The sequence below is a fragment of the Ischnura elegans genome (genome assembly GCF_921293095.1).
Source record: "Ischnura elegans chromosome 13 unlocalized genomic scaffold, ioIscEleg1.1 SUPER_13_unloc_2, whole genome shotgun sequence".
NCBI classification, from domain to species: Eukaryota; Metazoa; Arthropoda; class Insecta; order Odonata; family Coenagrionidae; genus Ischnura; species Ischnura elegans.
Genome location: NW_025791658.1, coordinates 10,724,372 through 10,744,384, shown reverse-complemented (window position 1 = coordinate 10,744,384; position 20,013 = coordinate 10,724,372). Strand labels below are relative to the sequence as shown.

At 39.5% G+C, this 20,013-nt stretch overlaps 2 protein-coding genes across 2 annotated transcripts in view; one reads left to right on the top strand and one right to left on the bottom strand.

Annotated features, from left to right (window-relative positions):
- LOC124172655 (zinc finger protein 316-like) overlaps positions 1-14,968 on the bottom strand; it is a 35,855-nt gene extending 20,887 nt beyond the window's left edge. The window contains exons 1-2 of the mRNA XM_046552105.1: positions 14,305-14,968; positions 338-808 (exon numbers count right to left, since the gene is read on the bottom strand). Of these exons, the coding sequence (XP_046408061.1) occupies positions 352-808; positions 14,305-14,588 (741 nt within the window). The 5' untranslated portion in view covers positions 14,589-14,968 and the 3' untranslated portion in view covers positions 338-351. The remainder of the gene's footprint in view (positions 1-337; positions 809-14,304) is intronic.
- On the top strand, positions 2,612-4,467 carry LOC124172656. The gene is made up of 5 exons (XM_046552106.1): positions 2,612-3,412; positions 3,509-3,551; positions 3,633-3,689; positions 3,892-4,017; positions 4,151-4,467. The coding sequence occupies exons 1-5, from the start codon at positions 3,311-3,313 to the stop codon at positions 4,384-4,386; spliced, it is 564 nt and encodes a 187-aa protein (XP_046408062.1). The 5' UTR covers positions 2,612-3,310; the 3' UTR covers positions 4,387-4,467.
- Positions 14,969-20,013: the final 5,045 nt, after the last annotated feature.

The window sequence follows — 20,013 nt, the reverse complement described above, 5'->3', positions numbered from 1 at the left end:
ACGATTCCTTAAAAAAACGTTATTACGAACCTCCGGTTTTTCGGTCCCGTGAACTTCGTAATAACGAGAGTCTACTGTACACCCTTATCCTCATGTTTTCTCCCACACACAGAAATCTTTTTAACACAAAAATTTCACACATACTTTTTTATCTTTTTTTGACATTTCACAAATAGTGTCTATTGTGTATCTTTTGTACTGTTAAGGTTTATATACCATTTTTTATATGTTTGCATTGACGCTATCGAGGGGTAAGGTGGAAGAGGGGACTTTGTAGTCTCAATCTCGTCCGAATAAAGGCAAATACTTATTATTATTATTATTATTCTTCTCTCACCCAACGAACAGCGTTCAGTGCATCTTTGCGTGGTGGTTGAGCGTGCTCTTCTGCGAGAAGCGCTTGTGGCACGCGCCACATGCAAAGGGCCTCTCCCCCGTCTGCACCCACATGAGAGTGTGCAGGCGCCGCAGGATCTCGTTTGGGGTTGATATCCGTGATGCTGTTTCCCACCCATGGGTGGCGGCGATGGCAAGGATCCTAGTACGGTTGTACCCAATATTCCTCTTAGTGGTCGAAAGATTCGGCCGTTCTGACCCCAATGTGAGTAAGAGATGGTGCTGGTGAGCTTCGGGGAGTCCTTGTTGTTTGCCAGGAGCGTAAGCAGCCCTAGAACCTCCTGGTCTGCAGGTGTGGGCAGCATTCCGGGCGCGGTGGCCGGGAGAAGCTGTCGAAAGCCTTGTTCCAGGGACAGGGCCTGGGAAGCTGGCTGCGATGCCAGAGGCTGTGACCCAAGGTATTGCGATGGTTCTAGTGTGGAAGGCAGCAATGGTTTTGTAACGATAGGAGAAACATCGGCGTAAAAATTTAAATGTCATGCTGAGCGAACAGAAACTACATGACAGAAATAATGAATTCTTAAGGCCGCTTTACACGGGGCATGGAATTGCACCGGTTAGAGGTGCATTAATTTCTAAAATGGCGTGGAATTGCACGAATGCATGAACGAAATTAGAACAGGGGCTATTCTGCCATCTCGCATCCACGCATTCTCGCATGTGTTCTAGCAATTCACTGCTTTACACGACACAATTTTGATTGCGCCTTCGGACGTATGTCAGATTGCACAATTCCATGTACCGTGTAAAACGGCTTTTAGAATAGTAAAAGAAGAGATTTCTTATTATTGTCAAGCCTATAATTTTTCCAGCGCCCTTGAAAGAGTTCTGATGCCCTGAAATATTATAATCACCTGGAAAGCATCAACAATCTCGATTACAACATCAAAATATTACCCCAAAAGCCATCCCAATGGCCGAGGGTGAAATCAATTTATTCAGGCTGTGTAACTGATTAAATTTGTATAGTAAAACCTCTTTACATCGTAATGGACGGGACCAAAATTTTGGCAATTTGATGTATGGAGGTTCACTATAGAGAGGTTTTAGTGGTAGGCACCAATTTTTCATATCCTTGGGAAATGAAAGGTGCTACTGTCTATTAAACCATTATATTAATATATTTAAACATATAGGTATGCATAAGTGAACATATATTTACAATTTAATGATTACACAAAGGTATAACTAAATTGTTGAAGAGGCCTTTTTAGAAAATAAATTAGTTAATGGGTGTGCTTAAAATTTTTTTCTAACTCTCTCGAAATAATGTTTTCAATTCCACGAGCACTTTTTAATGTCATTTTCACTGTAAATAAATCACTAGCTGTTTTCGTTAATGCCTTTTTACTTAAGAATTAATTCCCTGGTGTAAGGGTTGTAATTTACTAATTGTGTTCGGAGGAAAGAACAATAGTTTTATATTTCTAAACATAATTTCTTCATCCTTGTATTTAACTGCCTGAGTTTTTTTTATTTGTGCAGCCTAGCCAGTTTCTTCTGTTTTTCCTCGGTTGTTTGAAATAGATGTGAGGGTGAATGATGGTATTCCAAAGGTCACTGCCTTCTGCCTGTCCTCGTAGGTGGCTAGGAAAATTGCTAATTATGTGGCAATGTCAAGCAGTCGCCTTCTTTTTTTTCTTGAATCCATCATCATCCTATGATTAATTACGTAATTTTCATATTTTTTTCATATTTTATGGCAATTAATTGAAAATACTCCTTATTATATCTTTTAGAATTGATTTATCATTCTTATAACATGTGACTTGTTAAAGATTATAAAAAAATAAATAAACACGTGACTATGGCAAAAAATAGACAAAAAATTGAGCGTAATTTTGAAAATTTTGTTGAATTCCCTCTCTCCAAAATACAATGCACGGAGCGTTCCGAAGAAAAACTCTGTTGAGGGCACACAGAAACGCTTGGTCTGCGAAAGGACGTGATTTCCAGTGGCCCGAGTCTTGAAATTTTCGTTACTCACCGAACACAAATCGACGTTTTCGTTATCATCGGTAACTTCGTTAGCCTCATAGCGAATTTCGGCATCAACGAATCGCGGAGCAAGTCCTTAATTTTTTCGTTAACAGTACAGCGAGTAATCTTCGTTTCGTTATTCCCGCTGGTGCTGCAGCGACGTCTGTGGCTTTGTACCAAACTAAAACAAATGACTGCTCTAACGCAATCGTACCCCAACCCACCGTTACTGATGGTTACTATGGATTCTTACAGTGTTTATTTTTCCTTTGGAGCGACTAGTGCAGCTTAGGAGCGGATTTTTGTAATCATACATTGTAATAAAAATATAATGGAGAGTGTAGGTAAGAAAAGAATGAGCAAAGTCTTCGAGAAGCAGCAGGAGCTAATGCTTGAACTTTATACGAGGCATAAAACTATTTTAACCGGAAAGCTTGGCCCTAAGGTAACAAGCAAATCTAAACAGAAATGCTGGGAAACTATCGCACAGCAATTAAATGCAGCAGGCCAGGGTTCAGCGAAGGACGAGGAGAAGTGGAAGAAGGTAATGTTTTGCTGATTATGACTGAACTAAATCTTGGAAAATGTAAACATTATTGAAAAACTTCAGTCCAGAAGTAAGTAATGCCGTTGAAGTGAAATAACTTGAACTGTAATCATTTAGATGAAATTAATTGGATGTCTTTGGAAAAAGGTGTTTATTTATTCGGTTCCTCTCTTCGTAATTCATGCTCCTTGTTCTAACGTTCTCATCAAGTCTGTTAACTGCTTTTGAATTCAGAATAGTTTTGCGCGTTATAATTCATGTATCAATGGTTAGCTAAAAGTGCTTGCAACATTGATTTTGAGACAGACATGGGCAGACTGGAGAAGCTCAGTTAAAGCAAAAGCGTTGCGTCTCCAGAAATATCATAAAGAGACAGGTGGGGGAGGCATGTCAAAGGAAAATTTAAGCCCATTGGAGGAAAGACTTTTAGAAACTGTTGGAAAAGTTTGTACCTACCGAGATCCAGGTTGTAAGGAATCGCTTGTGGAGGTATTTTTGATAAACTTCAGTATATTTGAGCTAAGTATGTATGATTATTTTGATTCCTTAGTATTTGTTAACATTACGGAATTTCCATTTTAAAAGGAGGAGATTTCAGTTGATAATGAGGAGGTCCTGTCAGCCATAGGTTTGTAAAAAGCTGTCACCTATTCATAGTTTGTAGCATATTTGGATATAGGGCCTCATTAATATATTTTATTACTGGTAGGGCAAGTGCTCATGGACTTTGGATGTAGTAGTAGCTTTGAAGATAATACCAATGCAGGTGTGTACTGGAAAATGACAATTTTCCAAACTCAAATACATACAATATGATTCTTGGTTTTCTTATAAACAAGCAGTGAGAAAAGGTGCAATGCACACTTAAGGAATGATAAAAGAGTTTTAAATAAATAACTTGTGCTAAGAGATATGCTCTGGTGTGATCAATGCCAATTGATGGAAATTAAAATGATTGTATTACACAGTAAGAGAACCCTCCTCGCCCTTGGAAGAGATAGTGCCTCCACCCTCTCCATTTTTGTCAAGACAGATATCTCCTCATTCTTCCCCAATTAATAGGAATTTTGTGAAAGAGAAGAGAAAACTCAAAGGTATAAAACTAAGAGTGTTTCATAGGTATAATTGAAGTACCTGGTGAACCATGGTGAATTGATAACTACCACATTAATGCTTATATTAATTACTTTAATTTCATTTGTTGAATCTTTCCTTCCTGATTAACAGGCAAGAACATTTCTCCTTATGAAAGAACGACGGAAAGGCTTTCTCAGATAGAGGAAGAGAAATTGAAATTTAAAAAAGAGATTGAAGGAAAAATGTTAAACGTTCTTAATCAAATTTTAAAATCTTTAAATGACCTCCAACAAACTGAAAGTAGAAAAGCAGCTGCAGCTGAGAAGCAAGCTGATGCTTTTGAAAAGATTTCAGAATGCCTACAAAATTATTTAATAAAAAAGTAATTTGAACCTATGTTACATCTATGGCATCAGATTTGTTTGAAATATTTTAAATAATAATAATAAATATCAATATTTAATTGCCAAAGGATCAGAAAGCAATGAGTGCATTGATTCAGATGTATGGTTTTTAGAAAATAGTAAAAGCATCACCAGCAATATCATTATGTTTACGATGGGTAAAAATGGGAATGGTCAATTCTGCCATCAGCATTTTAGTAGAGGTGCTAAAGAAATGCACTACCATTAGTCATTGAAGTCATTGATTTAGATGCATGTAGAGGTAGAAGTACATGGTACACTTAGGGGCAATGTTTGGATGAATACAAAAAGACTTAAGAATTTACAAGTTTTCATAGTAATCCTATTTTGAGAGGAGAAATACCTTCACTTTATCCATGAAAGCCTTATCAGTTGGGAAATCTTTATTTGAAAGGGAATTTTATAGTAAAGTTGCAGCCCCATACGTTGAGGCCCTATAGGTGATTTCCTAGTTCATACAAATGGTTGGTGCAGATCATTTTGTTTTCAGTTGGAGTACTGGTGAACATCTGAGTTGAAGTAATATTCGTTCATGTTTTTTTGTGTAAAGAATGTTTAAATTATGCTCACTCAAGAAAGGGTAAAATTTTTAACTTCTTGAATGGTAATGTCTGCATGGGCTGTTGTTATTGGCATGAGGTATAATTCAAACAACCTTCTTTTGAATATTGAACAATTTCAAGACAGAGGAAGTTCACCAAAAGATTATATGTACTATATGATGCATGGGAGTGGAACAAGCCTTAGTAAATGTTATAGAGAATGTCAGTTGACTCCGTTTAGCGGATGGATCTAATGAGGAAGCAGATGAAGCTAAATTTGTTGACCAAAAACAAATATGGGTATCCCATGAAACATTTGAGTCTATGTGCATCCTTAAATATTTGGCTGAATTATCTTGAGGAATATGCGTGCCATTAATTATTATAATTACACATTGCTGCAGGTAGACTATTGCCTGGTGGCAGCATTAGATGTACATGAATAACAAATGTGTACATCCAAAGTTTCTATCTTTCTAATACAAAGTTTAGAAACAGAATTGACACCCATGATAAAAATAATCCACTAATTCTAATCTCACACTACTAAGAATAACATTGCAAAGTTGTGCCAATGAACCAATTTCAAACAATCCATTAAATACATTAATTCTAATATAATAGGTACCACTAAAAAATGAGCATTAACCCAATTTCACACTCTCCCTTTTAAACAACTATGTAATTAGTCAATAAGTGATGACACTTCTTCCTAAAAAATGTATGGGGATAGGGAAATGCCCCTCTTAGGCTTTTGTATATTTCTGAAATACATTGTGTGACTTCACAATGTTCAGTTTAAGGGAGTTCTTAAGCCATCAGCGATTCACTGACAGTTAAACCATCGGTGATGAGAGATTGAAGACTGAAGAAAAAACAATGAATTTAGTGTCATCTGAATGCAGAGTTGGATAAATACCAGCTATTTTAGGGATAGTATGTGGTATTATAATCAGGTAAGTCATTTAAACCTAAAGGTTGATTAAATCATACACTCATTTTTGGTGCCACTTGCTCCGAAGGAGAAATTGTTTATTCACAACTGGATGTTTTACTGCATCAACAGTACAGAATTCATCGATTTTCATACAGGAGATTAATTACAAAATAACTGGTGAATTACAAAACGAGTGATGATGTAGATCGGCATGGTTGACTATTTTCTAAGGATAATAAATACCATTCAGTTTAACTAAATTAGGAAAACCGAGCTCTAATAATTTGGCGACGAATTCTTAGGGCTTCATTATGAGCATGATGCTCAATATCTTCCCTTGCATAACCTGCAGCTCTATTTGCCGGAGGAAGCTGTATATTATCATCTTCCAAGTTATACCTCTTGCACATGTTGTGTATAACAACACAAGTGTTAACGATTAATGAAGCTCTCTCAGGGGAATAATGTAGTCCTCTCTCAGATAGCAAGCATCGAAACCTACTCTTGAGGACACCGTTGCATCTTTCAATGCAGTTTCTTGCAGCAGCATGTGCCTCTGTATACCTGTTCTCTGGGGTTCCTGGTATTGCATTTAATACTGGTGTCATCAGCCAAGGCTGAAGAGGGTAACCACTATCCCCTGGGATGAAAACAAAGTATTTCATTTTGGTATTTAGCACTTCTTTATAAAACCGACAGAATGGGTGCTTACTCAATTTGATGATTAATACATTCTTGTCAACTTGAAAAGTAAACTGTAGCATACCTATAAGCCATCTATCTAGGGTTCCTACAGAATGAGCATTTTCCAATGCCCTGTATATGTTTGAGCTCCTTCAAATGAAGGAATCATGTGTTCCCCCAGGGTATCTTGCGTTAACATTTAAAATGTTTAAATCATAGTCACATATCTGATTTTAAAGGGAAACAAGCAAGAAATAGTAGGTAATTATCTACATAGGCTGTTTAACCAATATTCATGCTACATATGTATATTACCAGCTGAACATTTATGGAATGATAACCATGCCTATTAACGTAAAGGTGTTCAGGATATACTTCATCATTTACATGGGGAGCCTTGATCTTCACGTGCGTGCAATCAATTGCACCGAGAATACCGGGGAAATTCTTTTCCTCCAAAAATCTGCAATTTAGACTTAGTTAGATTTAGTTAGGAATATCATCAATAATTATGTCCAACGTTGAATACCGTATAAGCTTGTGTAAGAGGCGCACACGTGTAAGAGGCGCACCCCTATTTTGAGGAAGGAAGCTACAGTAAACTCTTGATTTTACGAAGCAGGATTTTACGAAGTTTTCGATTATACGAAGTGATATTGCGGTCCCGGTGAAAAGCCTATGCTAAATACATGGCGCTATTCGATTATACGAAATTTTTTGAATTTACGAACCTCGGCTCGGTCCCTAGGAGCAAATGGCATTCGTTTATACGAACTACGGCGAAAAATTTGTCAACAAAACTAGTTACGCCGGCGTAAGTAGCTAAAAAATCAGCGCTTCCAACTGTGGTCCATCAAAAGTGCGAAATCGTAAATGATAATGCAACTTTGGAGAGAAATGGGTCGCCAAAAACCTCACTGTGGGAATTTAGGGGGAGTAGGAGTTCAGTTAAAATATCGCGGCTGACATTATGCCCCTATTTACGTGCCTGTTCGTAAACATAGCATCGACAATAATTCGTAGTTTAACATGTCAGGAAGGTCGCGCGGAGTATTTCGTACACCCCTAATTAACCCGTTGCACTGCTGTGAACGTACTTCGAAGACTACTTGACTACTTTTCGCCGAAGCACTTCGAAGGGTCCCTAATCCGGGACCCTTTCCTCGACGAGCTCACCCTCGCTGGCCCCTGAAACTGGGCTATTTTTAATGCATTACCTGACGCAACCCTGGGTTTCAAAGGGCAAAGGTGCCATTGGGGGAAAAAGAGTAAAGTGCGTGTTACTGTGGGGCTGTGCGTCAACCAAACGGGCACGGACAAAATAAGCCCGTTGTCATTGGGAAATTTGAAAGGCCACGGTGCTTAAAACATGTAAAATTGGAAGCCCTCCCCGTTTTTTACCATGCAAATAAAAACAGCTGGATGACCCGAGAAATTTTCCAGCAAACGGTTATACGTCTACAGAGAAAAATTGCTGGAGAGAACAGCAAAATTGTTTTAATAATGGATAATGCCACCGTTCATAAATACGTGGAAGATCTAAAATTGGCTAATGTTCGAGTCCTCTTTTTACCCCCGAACTCGACTAGCAAGTCCCAGCCCTTGGACCAAGGCATTATCCAGGATTTTAAAGTCCTATACCGGAAGAAGCTTGAGCGGTATTACTTGCGATGGATCGCGGTATGTATACATTCATCTATTTTGCTCATGTGCGTTTGGATATCGATTTAGATATTTTTATTCATGATTATCATTCTTTCAAATCTATTTGCTACTTTTATAAATGGGAACAGAAATTAATAACATCCCGAAATGGACGTTGATACATGCAATCCGCGCCATAATATCTTTTCGTGTATATATTGGCCTTTGTGAATGAACAACTTAAATGTCTTAAGTACTGGGCTCTATTTACCGCCAATTTATATTTCAGGCTTCTCGTAATGAAGACGCACTTCCAAGTCTAACCATGAACTTTCTTCTCACGCGCTTCCCCGTTCTCCCATGCTGGGGTTCTGTCTTTCCAAAGCCGTCCCTTCCCTCCTGCCGCCTTTGGCTGATCTTGCTGACACTCACTTTACGCAACCCAAACCCCTCCTTCCCCAGCATTTCCCATTCACTCCCTCCCTAAGGAGACTGTGCTTATGTGCGTCGCAAAAAAATACGGCCCCCAAAAGTAGACTGAGGCAGAGCTGAAGGCCATTTCCCCACCCTTCTTTGTCCTGCCCCCTTCACCAGTCCTTGTGCTGACCACACTTCTTCCCTCAGGCAATCCCCATCCCACTCTTATTCACCCCACCCACTGGGAACGTTCCCCGATTGTGGAGAAGGGCATGGTTCATCTTTACCTGCAACGGGGGGAAGTTATTAACCGGAGAGAGGCGGAAGAAGTATCTTCCACTATCGGGAAAATGGTGCCGCGCTTATAATTGTCTCTCTTCTTCTCAGCTGACTTTTCAATTGAAATTAATTTCTTTGCTCTTTCCACACTATATTTATTTACGATTATGGCGCGACTATTTTTTAGTGCAAAAACTAAGAAAATCTTTTCTCTATGTCAATGATCCTTTGCCTAACTTTCAATACGGCGGAGAAAGGAACACGAAAACTAAATGAGGTGACGGTACAGGTTTTTGCGTGTCATTTTTTGGGAATTCACGCTAGCGAACCAATACTTAACCACGTTGAGAAATGATAAAACGTCTCTTGTAGGAAAACAATCAATGTGGATAATAACGTTTCTATCTATATTTCTCCGATACTGTAAGATGTTTCTCCTGTCGTTTTCCGGTTGGAACCTTGCTCCTGTCGGCATAAAAGGAGAGAAACATACTATATGAACAGGTCACCTCACACCCGGTATGAAGAATACAGTCCTGATGAAGAATTAAGTCTTTTATGGCAACGTCTGCGAAGATGATGGAACACATAGTAGTCGGACGGAGAACTCAAACAGAATTTACTTCAAATATTCGCCAGAAGATAATCACATATCCTACGTTATTTATGATCGTAATTGAGTCTCAGTGAAAATAGAGCACATTTTGCTGAAAATACGAAGTAACTCGAAATATTAACTTACGAAGGTTATTTTGGAAACGGGCTAAGACCCTTGTTTTTCTTTTTTTCTCGTCACTGAGAGATAGAGGGCGACATAAATGGCGGTTAGGCCGGCTGCCGCTAAAATTCCGTGGGTGTCAGAAACAAATATCTATCTTTTGCATACCTAATAGTAGCTATTGGCTCCTAACCACAAATTTATTACTGTTAATTCTTATAATAAACATTGCAACTCATTATTTGATTACGTTTTCTAAACTGGTCGGGAATTTCTTTAGCGATCGTTGATGTTGAAGTATGAACAAGAAATGGGAAATTTATGGTGGTATAATTATTTAACGATTTTTCACATCATACATCGATAACAAAAAGCCTTTTCTATGAATTATACCGAGAATAACCACCGAAAACATTTAAATAAGACCACTAAAGACAAAAAACGGCGGAAGAAACAAAAGCGAACATTTTTTTCGTGACTTATGAAAAAGGTTTGAATTTACGAAACTCGATTTTACGAAGTGCCAATTTTCCGGTCCCACTGACTTCGTAAAATCAAGAGTTTACTGTATAAAGAAAAAAAAATTTTACGGTATTTTTTTATCCTATCGTGCGAAGTTGCAGATGTATGCCTGGAATTTCGACAGTTATCGAAATTTCCTCTTTCAGTACTATTTGAAAGAGGAAATTTTGATAACTGCGGCGATAATAGGGGCATAAGAGGGAGTAGAAAGAGTTCCAATCCTCTCTTCGCATACATCATCGCTCTACGTTGCTTGTCCTACTCACGAACAATTTCGTTTAAAAGCTCTCTCAGGAGTATTACAATAGAATTACAGCCGTGGAAAATTTTAAAGCAAAACACGACAGACACACAGCATGAACCTTCCCAAGAGATAGGACAACAATCGGGGCAATCTCAGCGCCTTAGGAAAATAACCACGTCGTAGATTTAAGGCCCCTTGCGCACACACCGATTTTGGACGGCCGGTAAAATATCGGCCGTCCACATTCCAATAGTGAACAATGGGAGAGCATTGGAGCTTGCGCACGTACCGAACACGCGCCGGTACCGGCTAAATGCCGGTTAGCTGCCGGCCATTGTCACTGTGGATCGCCGTCGCCGGCTCAAAACATAGCAACTCATCCTTTGACCGGTAAAAATCCGGCGTGTGTGCAAGCATCGCTTCGCCGGTAAAATATCGGCCGATATTTTACCGGCCGTCCAAATTCGGTGTGTGTGCAAGGGGCCGTTTTTTTTCCTTTCCGGGACTCCATAGGAAAATAGGAAATTATCAAGTTACAGGGGATCAATGGAAACGCGTTTCATCCCTACCCCATCTCACCAACTGACCTTTTTCGGTCTACCAGGTTCAATTCTCCGAGTTTCTGGAGGTCAAAAGCTAGGTGAGTCACCTTCTGAGCTCGAGAATATATCTCAATAAATTTCAGCAATTGTATGACACGCACGAGGTTATAAAAAGAATTAGACCTAAGGCGACGTATATCTGACAGCATTTAAGTTTTTTGAGCTCTAATTGATTGACACAAAGATTTATAGCTAAAACAAGGCTACTAATATTCAACTTAGTCCTAACGGCACAATTTCGGAAGAAACAAGCGTAGCATAAGCGCATTCAAACAAGACGAGATGGACTGGAAACTTCAGGCAACGCAAACTGCGTATATGACATTGCTGTGCCTTCGCCTCTTCACTTTAAAGGCAACGACGTCACACGCAAGATCGGACATGTTCTTCCCTTGCTCCTTCGCTCATAGCCTCGTAGCTTGAAATATGGAGCGCGCTCCTTCCCCTCGACCTCTCCTCCAGCGCTAGTCCAACAATGAACACACTCGTTCGAATTTTTTAAACCGCAGGTTTTGACACCAATATAATTTTCAGTTGCAAAAATCCTCATATTAGCGTCTGAAGATAATTTTTGAAAGATCAGGAGCTCAGCGTAATGGAAATTGCTCGGCAAGACAGATGTTGGCGAATCAGGTATGTCCTTCAAAACTCTGCGTTTCTATACGTTTGATAAGCGATTACTATATGCAGTATAAATGCCGCGGGATATAAATGACTTGTGGCAGTAAATTTAGCGCGCGCTCCGGAGCGAATCACCCCGCGCGATCTTTTCAATTTTCACCTCTGGGGTGCCGACGTGACGGCGCGATGCTTACAAGAAATTCAAACAGGAGCATTTTAAAAATACGTCACTAAGGGAGAAACTCCCCTACCTGCCGCTTGATTTTGACCCAGGGTTTCATATGACTGACTCACGCTGTAAACCAAGGCCCCTCAGTTCCCCTTGGACTTGCGACCGGGTAGGGGAGGGGGGAAGATGAGAAGTTTGTGTAAGAGGCGCACCCCCATTTTCGGCTGCAATGTTTGGGAAAAAAGGTGCGCCTCTTACACGCGCTTATACGGTACTCATTCAACCTGGAATATATCTTAATGAAATAATTTGTTTACCGTGCTTTTATCCTTCTCTGCTTATCAATATTAATTGGGAATGCAACCCATTTGTGAAGTAAATGTTCATTCACCATATCAGTTATATCCTTAATTATTCGACTTACAGTCTTTTGGCTTACATTCAAAAATAAATTTAATCCAACTGGCCTTTGATAGCTGCCACAGGCAAAAAAATGCAATGCTGTAACAACCTGCATTCAAGAAAAATAGGTTTTTTTATCGTAGTTTCCATAGTAAGAGAAACGTAGTAATCGTTGACAAGAAAAGGTTAAATCTACGGCTAACAATTTTGCAAAAATAACAAGTTCACTTTCTTTAGTAGGACTCATTTTACTGATGGTAAAAAAATGAAATTAGTCCATGCCTACAGGTAAATACCTTTATTTCAATAGGAATGCATGATCTTCGTGAAGAATGCATGTAAGGCCTTAGCTCTTCCACTAAACCCAAAGTTGCCTCTTGATTAAGGCGAAATATTTGAGCAAAATAATCTTCGGGAAGATCGTATGTATTTTGCCGGTCCCTTAGATATCTCTCTCGCCTATACAAACGCCTTTCCTCTTCATAAGCTCCCCTCATCAAAATAACACGTCTCAAGGCCGCCACACTGGTGTAAACAAACAATATGATTTAACTTCGTTAGGCTATGAACGAATGCTCTTCGTTTTTCGTTGCGTAAACGAAGGAATACATTCGCTGAAAAACTTTCGTTGGCAACGAAAGTGTTCAAAACTCGCGCGTTTGGGATAACGAACAAATGACAACGAATGAGTTCGTCATAACGACGGATTTTATTCGTTGAGGCATAACGAAGGATTCAAGACTCAGGCCACAGGTGAGAATGCTGGGCGAACTACTTCAGAATGTGGCAGTGACGGTAAAAAATTTCAATGCCCTACCGCGTATCAGCTAATTAGCTGCCTCCTTCACCTAACACTGCCGCGCATGGATTGATGTTTGTTCAGTATTGCTAGAAATTGACGTCCCGGACTCCCGATGGAATAGCCAGATTTCGCAGCATAAATACGCAGGCAAGACATATGACTGTCGCTAAGCGCAATAAATTTTAAACTACGATCATTCACGAAAGCATCGAAAAAATTACCAAGGCGGTAGCAAGAAAGTGCTACACCGGGAAATATGGGAATAAAATAATTGCGAAAATTGTGTATTTGATTTATTTCAAGCCGCGGAAAATTCTTGAAATATTTTAATTTTAGAAGCGGAAGTAGCAATGCGGTTGAGTAATTCTGTCTCCATGGATGGGAGTGAAGTTAGTTGAAATATTTCCGTCAGCAAGTGATTATAGGCTGCGCTGGTCGCCTCTTTTATTAACTGAACATAGTGTGTAGGCACTTACAAGAAAATAAAGCCATCAGTAAAAGAAAGCTAGTGCTATCGCGCGATTTTGACCATGATTCAAGAGAAAACAATGTGTTCTGTCTTCATTTACCGTCACTTAATATTATTAGGATAGTTGGATGCCCTAACTAATGGTTAACGTGAACATTATTAAAGGTGTATAAGAAAAAAATAAGCGTGAAACATTTATCGCTGAAAATGTCATTCCATGCAGGTAATCGCGGCTGCATTAATGGTCTCTAGTTGTCTCAGTACGATTTGCGGAGGTAGTTAGGCCGTCTCGGGGCTGTCTTGTTGGTACGATATATGGAGGTTTTACGAGATGAAGAGGTTCACTATATAGAGGTTTGCCTATAAATTTACATGTAAATCTGACGGGACCAGAGGATTGGTACGAAGTATGGAGGTTTACGATGTAAAGAGGTTCACTACATAGAGGTTTTACTGTATATGAGAGCGGAGGGGTTGGAGAACAAGGTGATGTCTTTGCCAAATTCGACCCAGAAATATGAATGCGAAATATCAAACCAAGTCATCGCACAAATTCAATAAAGCTGAATAGGTTTTGCAGATTGCTACGTGGAACAAAAGCAGACTTTTTTCAGGCGTTTCATCATCAAATTCACAGAGTATTCTGGAAAGACAAAAAGGCCCACATGATTCCACGACATCACAGCTTCACAGGTAAACAGACATCCTCAGCGGAGGGAAAGATCTAAGAAACACTCACGAATTGGACGAGAGAAAATTTAGAATTCCTTCCACCTCCAATTCGAAGTTTTTTTCCACAAGAGGAGAATTTCAGTCCATGACTTTACCTGTGCGGTTTGACGGCACTGTGGCTCTTTGCGTGCTGGGTCAGGTCACTTGCCTTGACGTACCGTCGTCGGCAATTGCCACACGCAAAGGGGAGCTCCCCCGAGTGGTGCGTCCTTACGTGGCACAACAGCTGATTGCTCTTGCCAAATCCCTTGCCGGAGTGCGAGCACACGCAATGTCTGCCACTATCCCCATCCGCCAAATCCCCGAGCCCTGTTCTCAGAAGACAATGAACGCACATCAAAGAAGAGTGAAGAAACAGGCCAAACTCCAATACAAGCATACCAACATAGTATGTATAAATGTAACATACACTAACTCAAAGTACATCTTTCAAAGTGTACAACCAAATCAGAACATGTACACGCACAAACAAAGCACATGCAAGTCAAAGAAATTTTACAACAATCCCGGTTGATGCCACGTTATTACTGCGATGGATTAGAATTTTAACACACCGAAAATTACTCATATACTCTTAAATAATATTATATTTATGTATTTACAAGGACAAGGAAGAGGTTAGCTAGCCCCTTTTCATGCAATTAGCCTTCATGCTCCAATTGATTCCACAGGATGTTCAACCAATCGAAGTAGAAAAATTCATGCATAGTTCCCAGTTTTCCAAGAAAAACTGAAAAAATTCCAGGCTAATCTTACGTTATTACTGTGATGGCTAAGAATGTTAAGACACTCCAAATCATTTCGATACTTCTAAATAATATTATATTTATGTGCATAAAAGGACAAGGATAGATTACTTAGCACACAATGCATTTAAAATTTAAATATATTCAATTCGAGACGCTATTTTGATCTAATAAGCCGATTTTGTTGTCACATGGAATTCTATTCCTTGTGTTTTTGAATGTTACATAAAGTCAAAGGGTGATAGACATTTCGAATCTGTTGCCTTGTCCGTCATACCACATTTCGCTGCGGCAGTAGAAATTATACTTAGATGGTGCACTTAAAATTGAAACAAACATTTTCAGCCAGAAAAATTGAACAGGAAAAATTATATGTGAAATGAATTTGAAAAAAAATTTAATATTCCCGGTTAGAGCAAAAATTCATGAATACCGTATAAGCACGTGTAAGAGGCGCACCTTTTTTCCCCAGCAATTGCAGACGAAAATGGGGGTGCGCCTCTTACACAAACTTTGTATCTTCCCCTCCTCCCTTTCCCCGGTTGCTAGCCAAAGAGGAACTCAGTGGCCTTGGTTTCCAGCGTGAGTCAGTCATCTAAAAACCAAGGTCAAAAACAAGCGGGAGGCAGGGGAGTTTCTTCCTTAGTGACGTATTTTTACAATGCTCCTGTTTGCATTTTTTACTCGAAAGCGTCACATCGGTAGGTACCCCAGATGTGAACATGGAAAAGATCCCGTGGGGTTTTCCGCTCCGGAGGGCGCACTAAATTTACTGCTACGGGTGGGCATACCGCAGCATTTAGGGCCGTATTCTTAGTCGACCCTACAAATCCGTCCCTACATAACAAAAGGCCCCTACATGCGTTTCTCAGTCGACCCTACATAAGTGGTGGGGAGTAATTCTATCGTAAAATTCTCTGAGATGATGTAGATGATGGCGCAGTGGCAATTTTCCATTCTGGTGGCAAAATGGGAACTATCTATGAAACTGAAAAGACGTCTGATAATTTTCGGGCGTATTGTTAGGGCAACGGCTCAAGGTAAATAAACAATCGGTGTCGTGTCGGTACCTTAATTATCGCTACAAATACTCTCATATCGAGCCAAAAGTAGAACCTAATTGTCTTTAAATTACTTCAAAAGTGGTCTACGTACAAGATAGTAATAAGTATGGAGCAAATATGAGCATTGAAGTGGGAACTTACGTTGCATCATCAAGGTTCGTCATTCACTTTCACCTTACGTAGTTAAGTTTATTATGTGTCAAATAATGGCACGAAAATACATTCTCTATGGTTATACGTAAACGAAGTATTAGTTTCCCAAAAGTATACCAAGTGCCGAAAGTGAAAAATATTATATATTCGTAGAAACAAGATGATTTATACCGCTATATTGTTCTTTTTAGTTCAGTCAATTTTATAATTTATTTTACTTGGTGGTTATAAAGTGGTAGTATTATTACATTTCCGCTGTGTTACTGTACATTTTAAAATGGCTTGTGTGAGGTCGTCCCCCTTAATATCCATTGCAACGTAGATTCTTTAATCGAAGTGATCAGCAGACGATATTTGGCCGCCACGTTTTCGTAGGGTGTAGGGTTGGTTCGGGTGCCCTACATCAAGTAGGGCCCGTTTAGTTCCAAAAACGGCCATATGTAGGGCTTGACTTGGCGTATGTAGGGCGAGATCGGTTTATGTAGGGGCTGATGACGTATCCAGGGTTGGTTGACCCTACAGGGTCGACTAAGAATACGGCCCTTATACTGCAAATAGTACTCGCTTGTCAAACGTGGAGAAAAGTGCAGTTTTGAAGGACAATACTTGGACAATAGTCAACATCTGTCTTGCCGAGTAATTACCATTACGCTAGGGGCCTGCTTTCTCAAAAATCATCTTCATACAATATTATAAGGGTTATTGCGATTGAAAATTATATTGGAGTCAAAACCTGCTGTTTAAAAAATTCAAACGAGTGTGTACATTGTTTGACTGAATGGCGGATAGAAGAAATCTGAAATGTTTACAAGTGAAGAGCGTTGAAGGAGAGGTAGAGGGGAAGGAGCTCGCTCCCTCCGTCTTTCCTCCGCAACGAGGCTGAGGGCAAAGGAGAAAGGGAAGAACACGTCCGATCTTGCACGTGACGTCATTGTCTTCAAAGCGAAGGGGCAGCAATGTGATAAATGCAGTTTGAGTTGCCAGAAGTTTCCAGTCCGTCTTGTCTTGTTTGAATGCGCTCATGCTACGCTTGTTCCTTCCGAAATTTAGCTGTTTGGACTATTTTGAATATTAGTAGCCTTGTGGTAACTATAAATCTTTGTGTCAATCAATTAGAGCTTAAAAAACTTAAATTCTGTCAGATATGCGTCGCGTTAGATCTTTCTTTTTTTGAACTTTGTGTGTGCCTTACAATTATTGAAAGCTATTGAGATATCTTCGGGCTCACGAGGTGACTCACCTAGCATTTGGCCTCCAGAAACTGAGAGATCGATGAAGGTCAGTTGGTGAGATGGGGAAGGGTTGAAGCAAGTTTCCATTGTTCCCACGTTACTTGATATTTTCCTTTGAGGCAAGTGATTTATGGTCCATGGGGTCTCGGAAAGGAAAAAAACATGATAGGCAGGGGCTGGTGGAGGGCCAGGGGTATTTTGTTAAATCTATGCCGTGGTTATTTTTTAACGGCGCTGAGATTCCCCCGATTGTTGTCCAATCTCTAGGGAAGATTCACACCATGTGCCTGTCGTGTTTTGATTTACAAATTTCCACGGCTGAAATTCTATTGCAATACTCCTACATGAGCTCTAAAGAAATTGCACCTGAGTAGGACAAATATCGTGGTGCAACGGCGTATATGAAGAGAGGATCGGAACTCTTTCTACTTCCTCTCAAGGGTCGTTGCATTCACGAAAGCAATGATTGAAAATTTAGGATTCAGATTCAATTTCTTTGACGAATTTGGATCCGAAGTACATTAAGGTGAAGGGCATTATTCGTGGATATTTGCATCTGAGTTATCTGATCCGACCATTCCTAGTAAGCATCAGAAGGTTAAGGCTACAAGTGAACACCTACTAATCTCCGAGCGCCATACATACCATGTAAATTTATCTGAAAAACGCCGCGTGTATTATTACTATTGAAAGTGGAAAATTTGATAACTGTCGAAAGTCCAGGCTTAAGTCTGCTACACCGCACGATAGGATAAAAAAAATGCCAAAAAGTTTTTTTTTTTCTTTAGCTCCGATGCTCAAAATAGGAGTGCACCTCTTACACACCCTTATACAGTAATTCACGCATAATTCCAGGGACTTATAATTCAAGCATGATTCCTGATTTTCCTGTGGACACCCTGTTATCCCACGTCGTGGTGAAGGATATGCTAAAAATTCATGGACTAATATGGTGATTCTTATATACCACATCATGAGATAATATTTCAGTGTTACCTACTTAAGAACCATTACATCTCTAGGGAATGTTGTAGGATTTGATGGATAATGAAACAAGGCAATAAAGAGCTTCAATTATGGCATAGCACATTATGTTGAACACGTAATTATTGTAGAGAAAAATAAATACCACTAGAGGCTATCATAACTTGAATGTCGAATCACTATTTCAAATCATCAGCTGGTCGTGAACATACATGCATGAAATTTGACCATAACATCAAATAAGTTTCCCATTTGCTACATTTAATCATGATTGTAACATGTTTAAATACCATTTCTAATCTAGGAGTGTAGCTTACATTGATAGAATAGAATTTTAAGAACAAATTCTATTCTATCAATCTGTGTGATTTTTATGGACTTTCGGATCTAAAAGAGCTTCCTACTGATTCAAGTATTGAGCTTTTCAATTTTATTTAGTCTATTTACTCAGAAGCAAAACAACAACAATGAACATGTTATTTAAAGGAACAGTTGAAGCAATTTCATCTCCAAAGTGTACAACCAAATCAGAGCATAACTACACACACAACCAAAGCGCCTGTAAGTCGAAGAAATTTCACAACATTATCAGTTCTGATTGCGGCTAGTAAACGCTGGCCCACTCTCAAAATCACTGGCCCCTGATCCTGGATCTGGGGGGTGTTTCAGAGTCTCCCTTTCCGAGCGGATCGGGAGACTTGACGCGGATTCTGCGTCACTTACTATCGGCCAGGCAATCCGTGCGTTTCAGACTGGCTTCCTATCGACTCAAGGCCGGCTTTCCTATCGGATAGAAGTCGAGTGGGCTAGAGGTGCCGGAAACTCATTCCCGTGGCGAGTGGAGATATGTTATATTGCTGTTTTTTATTAAGTATTTGGCTATAATAAAATCATACCACTTTATTTCATGAGTGCTGATATATGCGGATATTCTGATAGAGTAATATAAGTGCAAGTGACTTTAATTCTCGTGCAAATTAGGCGATAAATAGGCAGACTGTATCATTGACGGTACAAGTTCGTTTGCGTTGTTATTTGGACGAGTAATTTGGCAAAAAGAACGTGAAACAAGTTGGAATGCATGGCGTAACGACTTACAAATATGCAGGTAGCATAATGCATTGAATACGTGTCCGTGGGTTAGGAAGTATAACAATTTGTATAGTTTGAAATGATTGTGTGTGTGGCTTGACATCGTAGTCACATCGAAATTAGACGTGGTTATGTACCTAATTCAGCTGATTACGTGGTACATGGTTTCAGTACATTCCATGTACATTCTAAATATTCATTTTAATATGAAATACTAGTTCAAGCATAACGGGAATAGCCACGATAACAACTATACCGAAGCTCCCTCATACCATCCTTCTATTTATAGGTTACAAATTTCGGCCTTTTTGTAACAATTGACGGTGGCGCAGCGGGTTAAGGCAGTATGCAGCGAGGTAAAGGTTATAGGTTCGATTCCCTTTTGCAGCGAATATTTTTTTCTTTGTGGAATTATCGCTCACTGAAATATAATTTAGAAGATGTATTTCAAGTTGCATCAGTAGCAACAATTTGTCATTTTCGTACCAAATAAAATGGTGTTATAGAAATAACCGAGGACGTGCAAAACAGAT

Bases quoted from the DNA above. Each gene is read 5' to 3' on its own strand.
- LOC124172656 (XM_046552106.1), top strand. From the start codon at position 3,311: ATGTCAAAGGAAAATTTAAGCCCATTGGAGGAAAGACTTTTAGAAACT. The intron at 3,552-3,632 runs GTTTGTAAAAAG...TATTACTGGTAG, and splicing joins GGAGGTCCTGTCAGCCATAG to GGCAAGTGCTCATGGACTTT. The intron at 4,018-4,150 runs GTATAAAACTAA...CCTGATTAACAG, and splicing joins AGAGAAGAGAAAACTCAAAG to GCAAGAACATTTCTCCTTAT.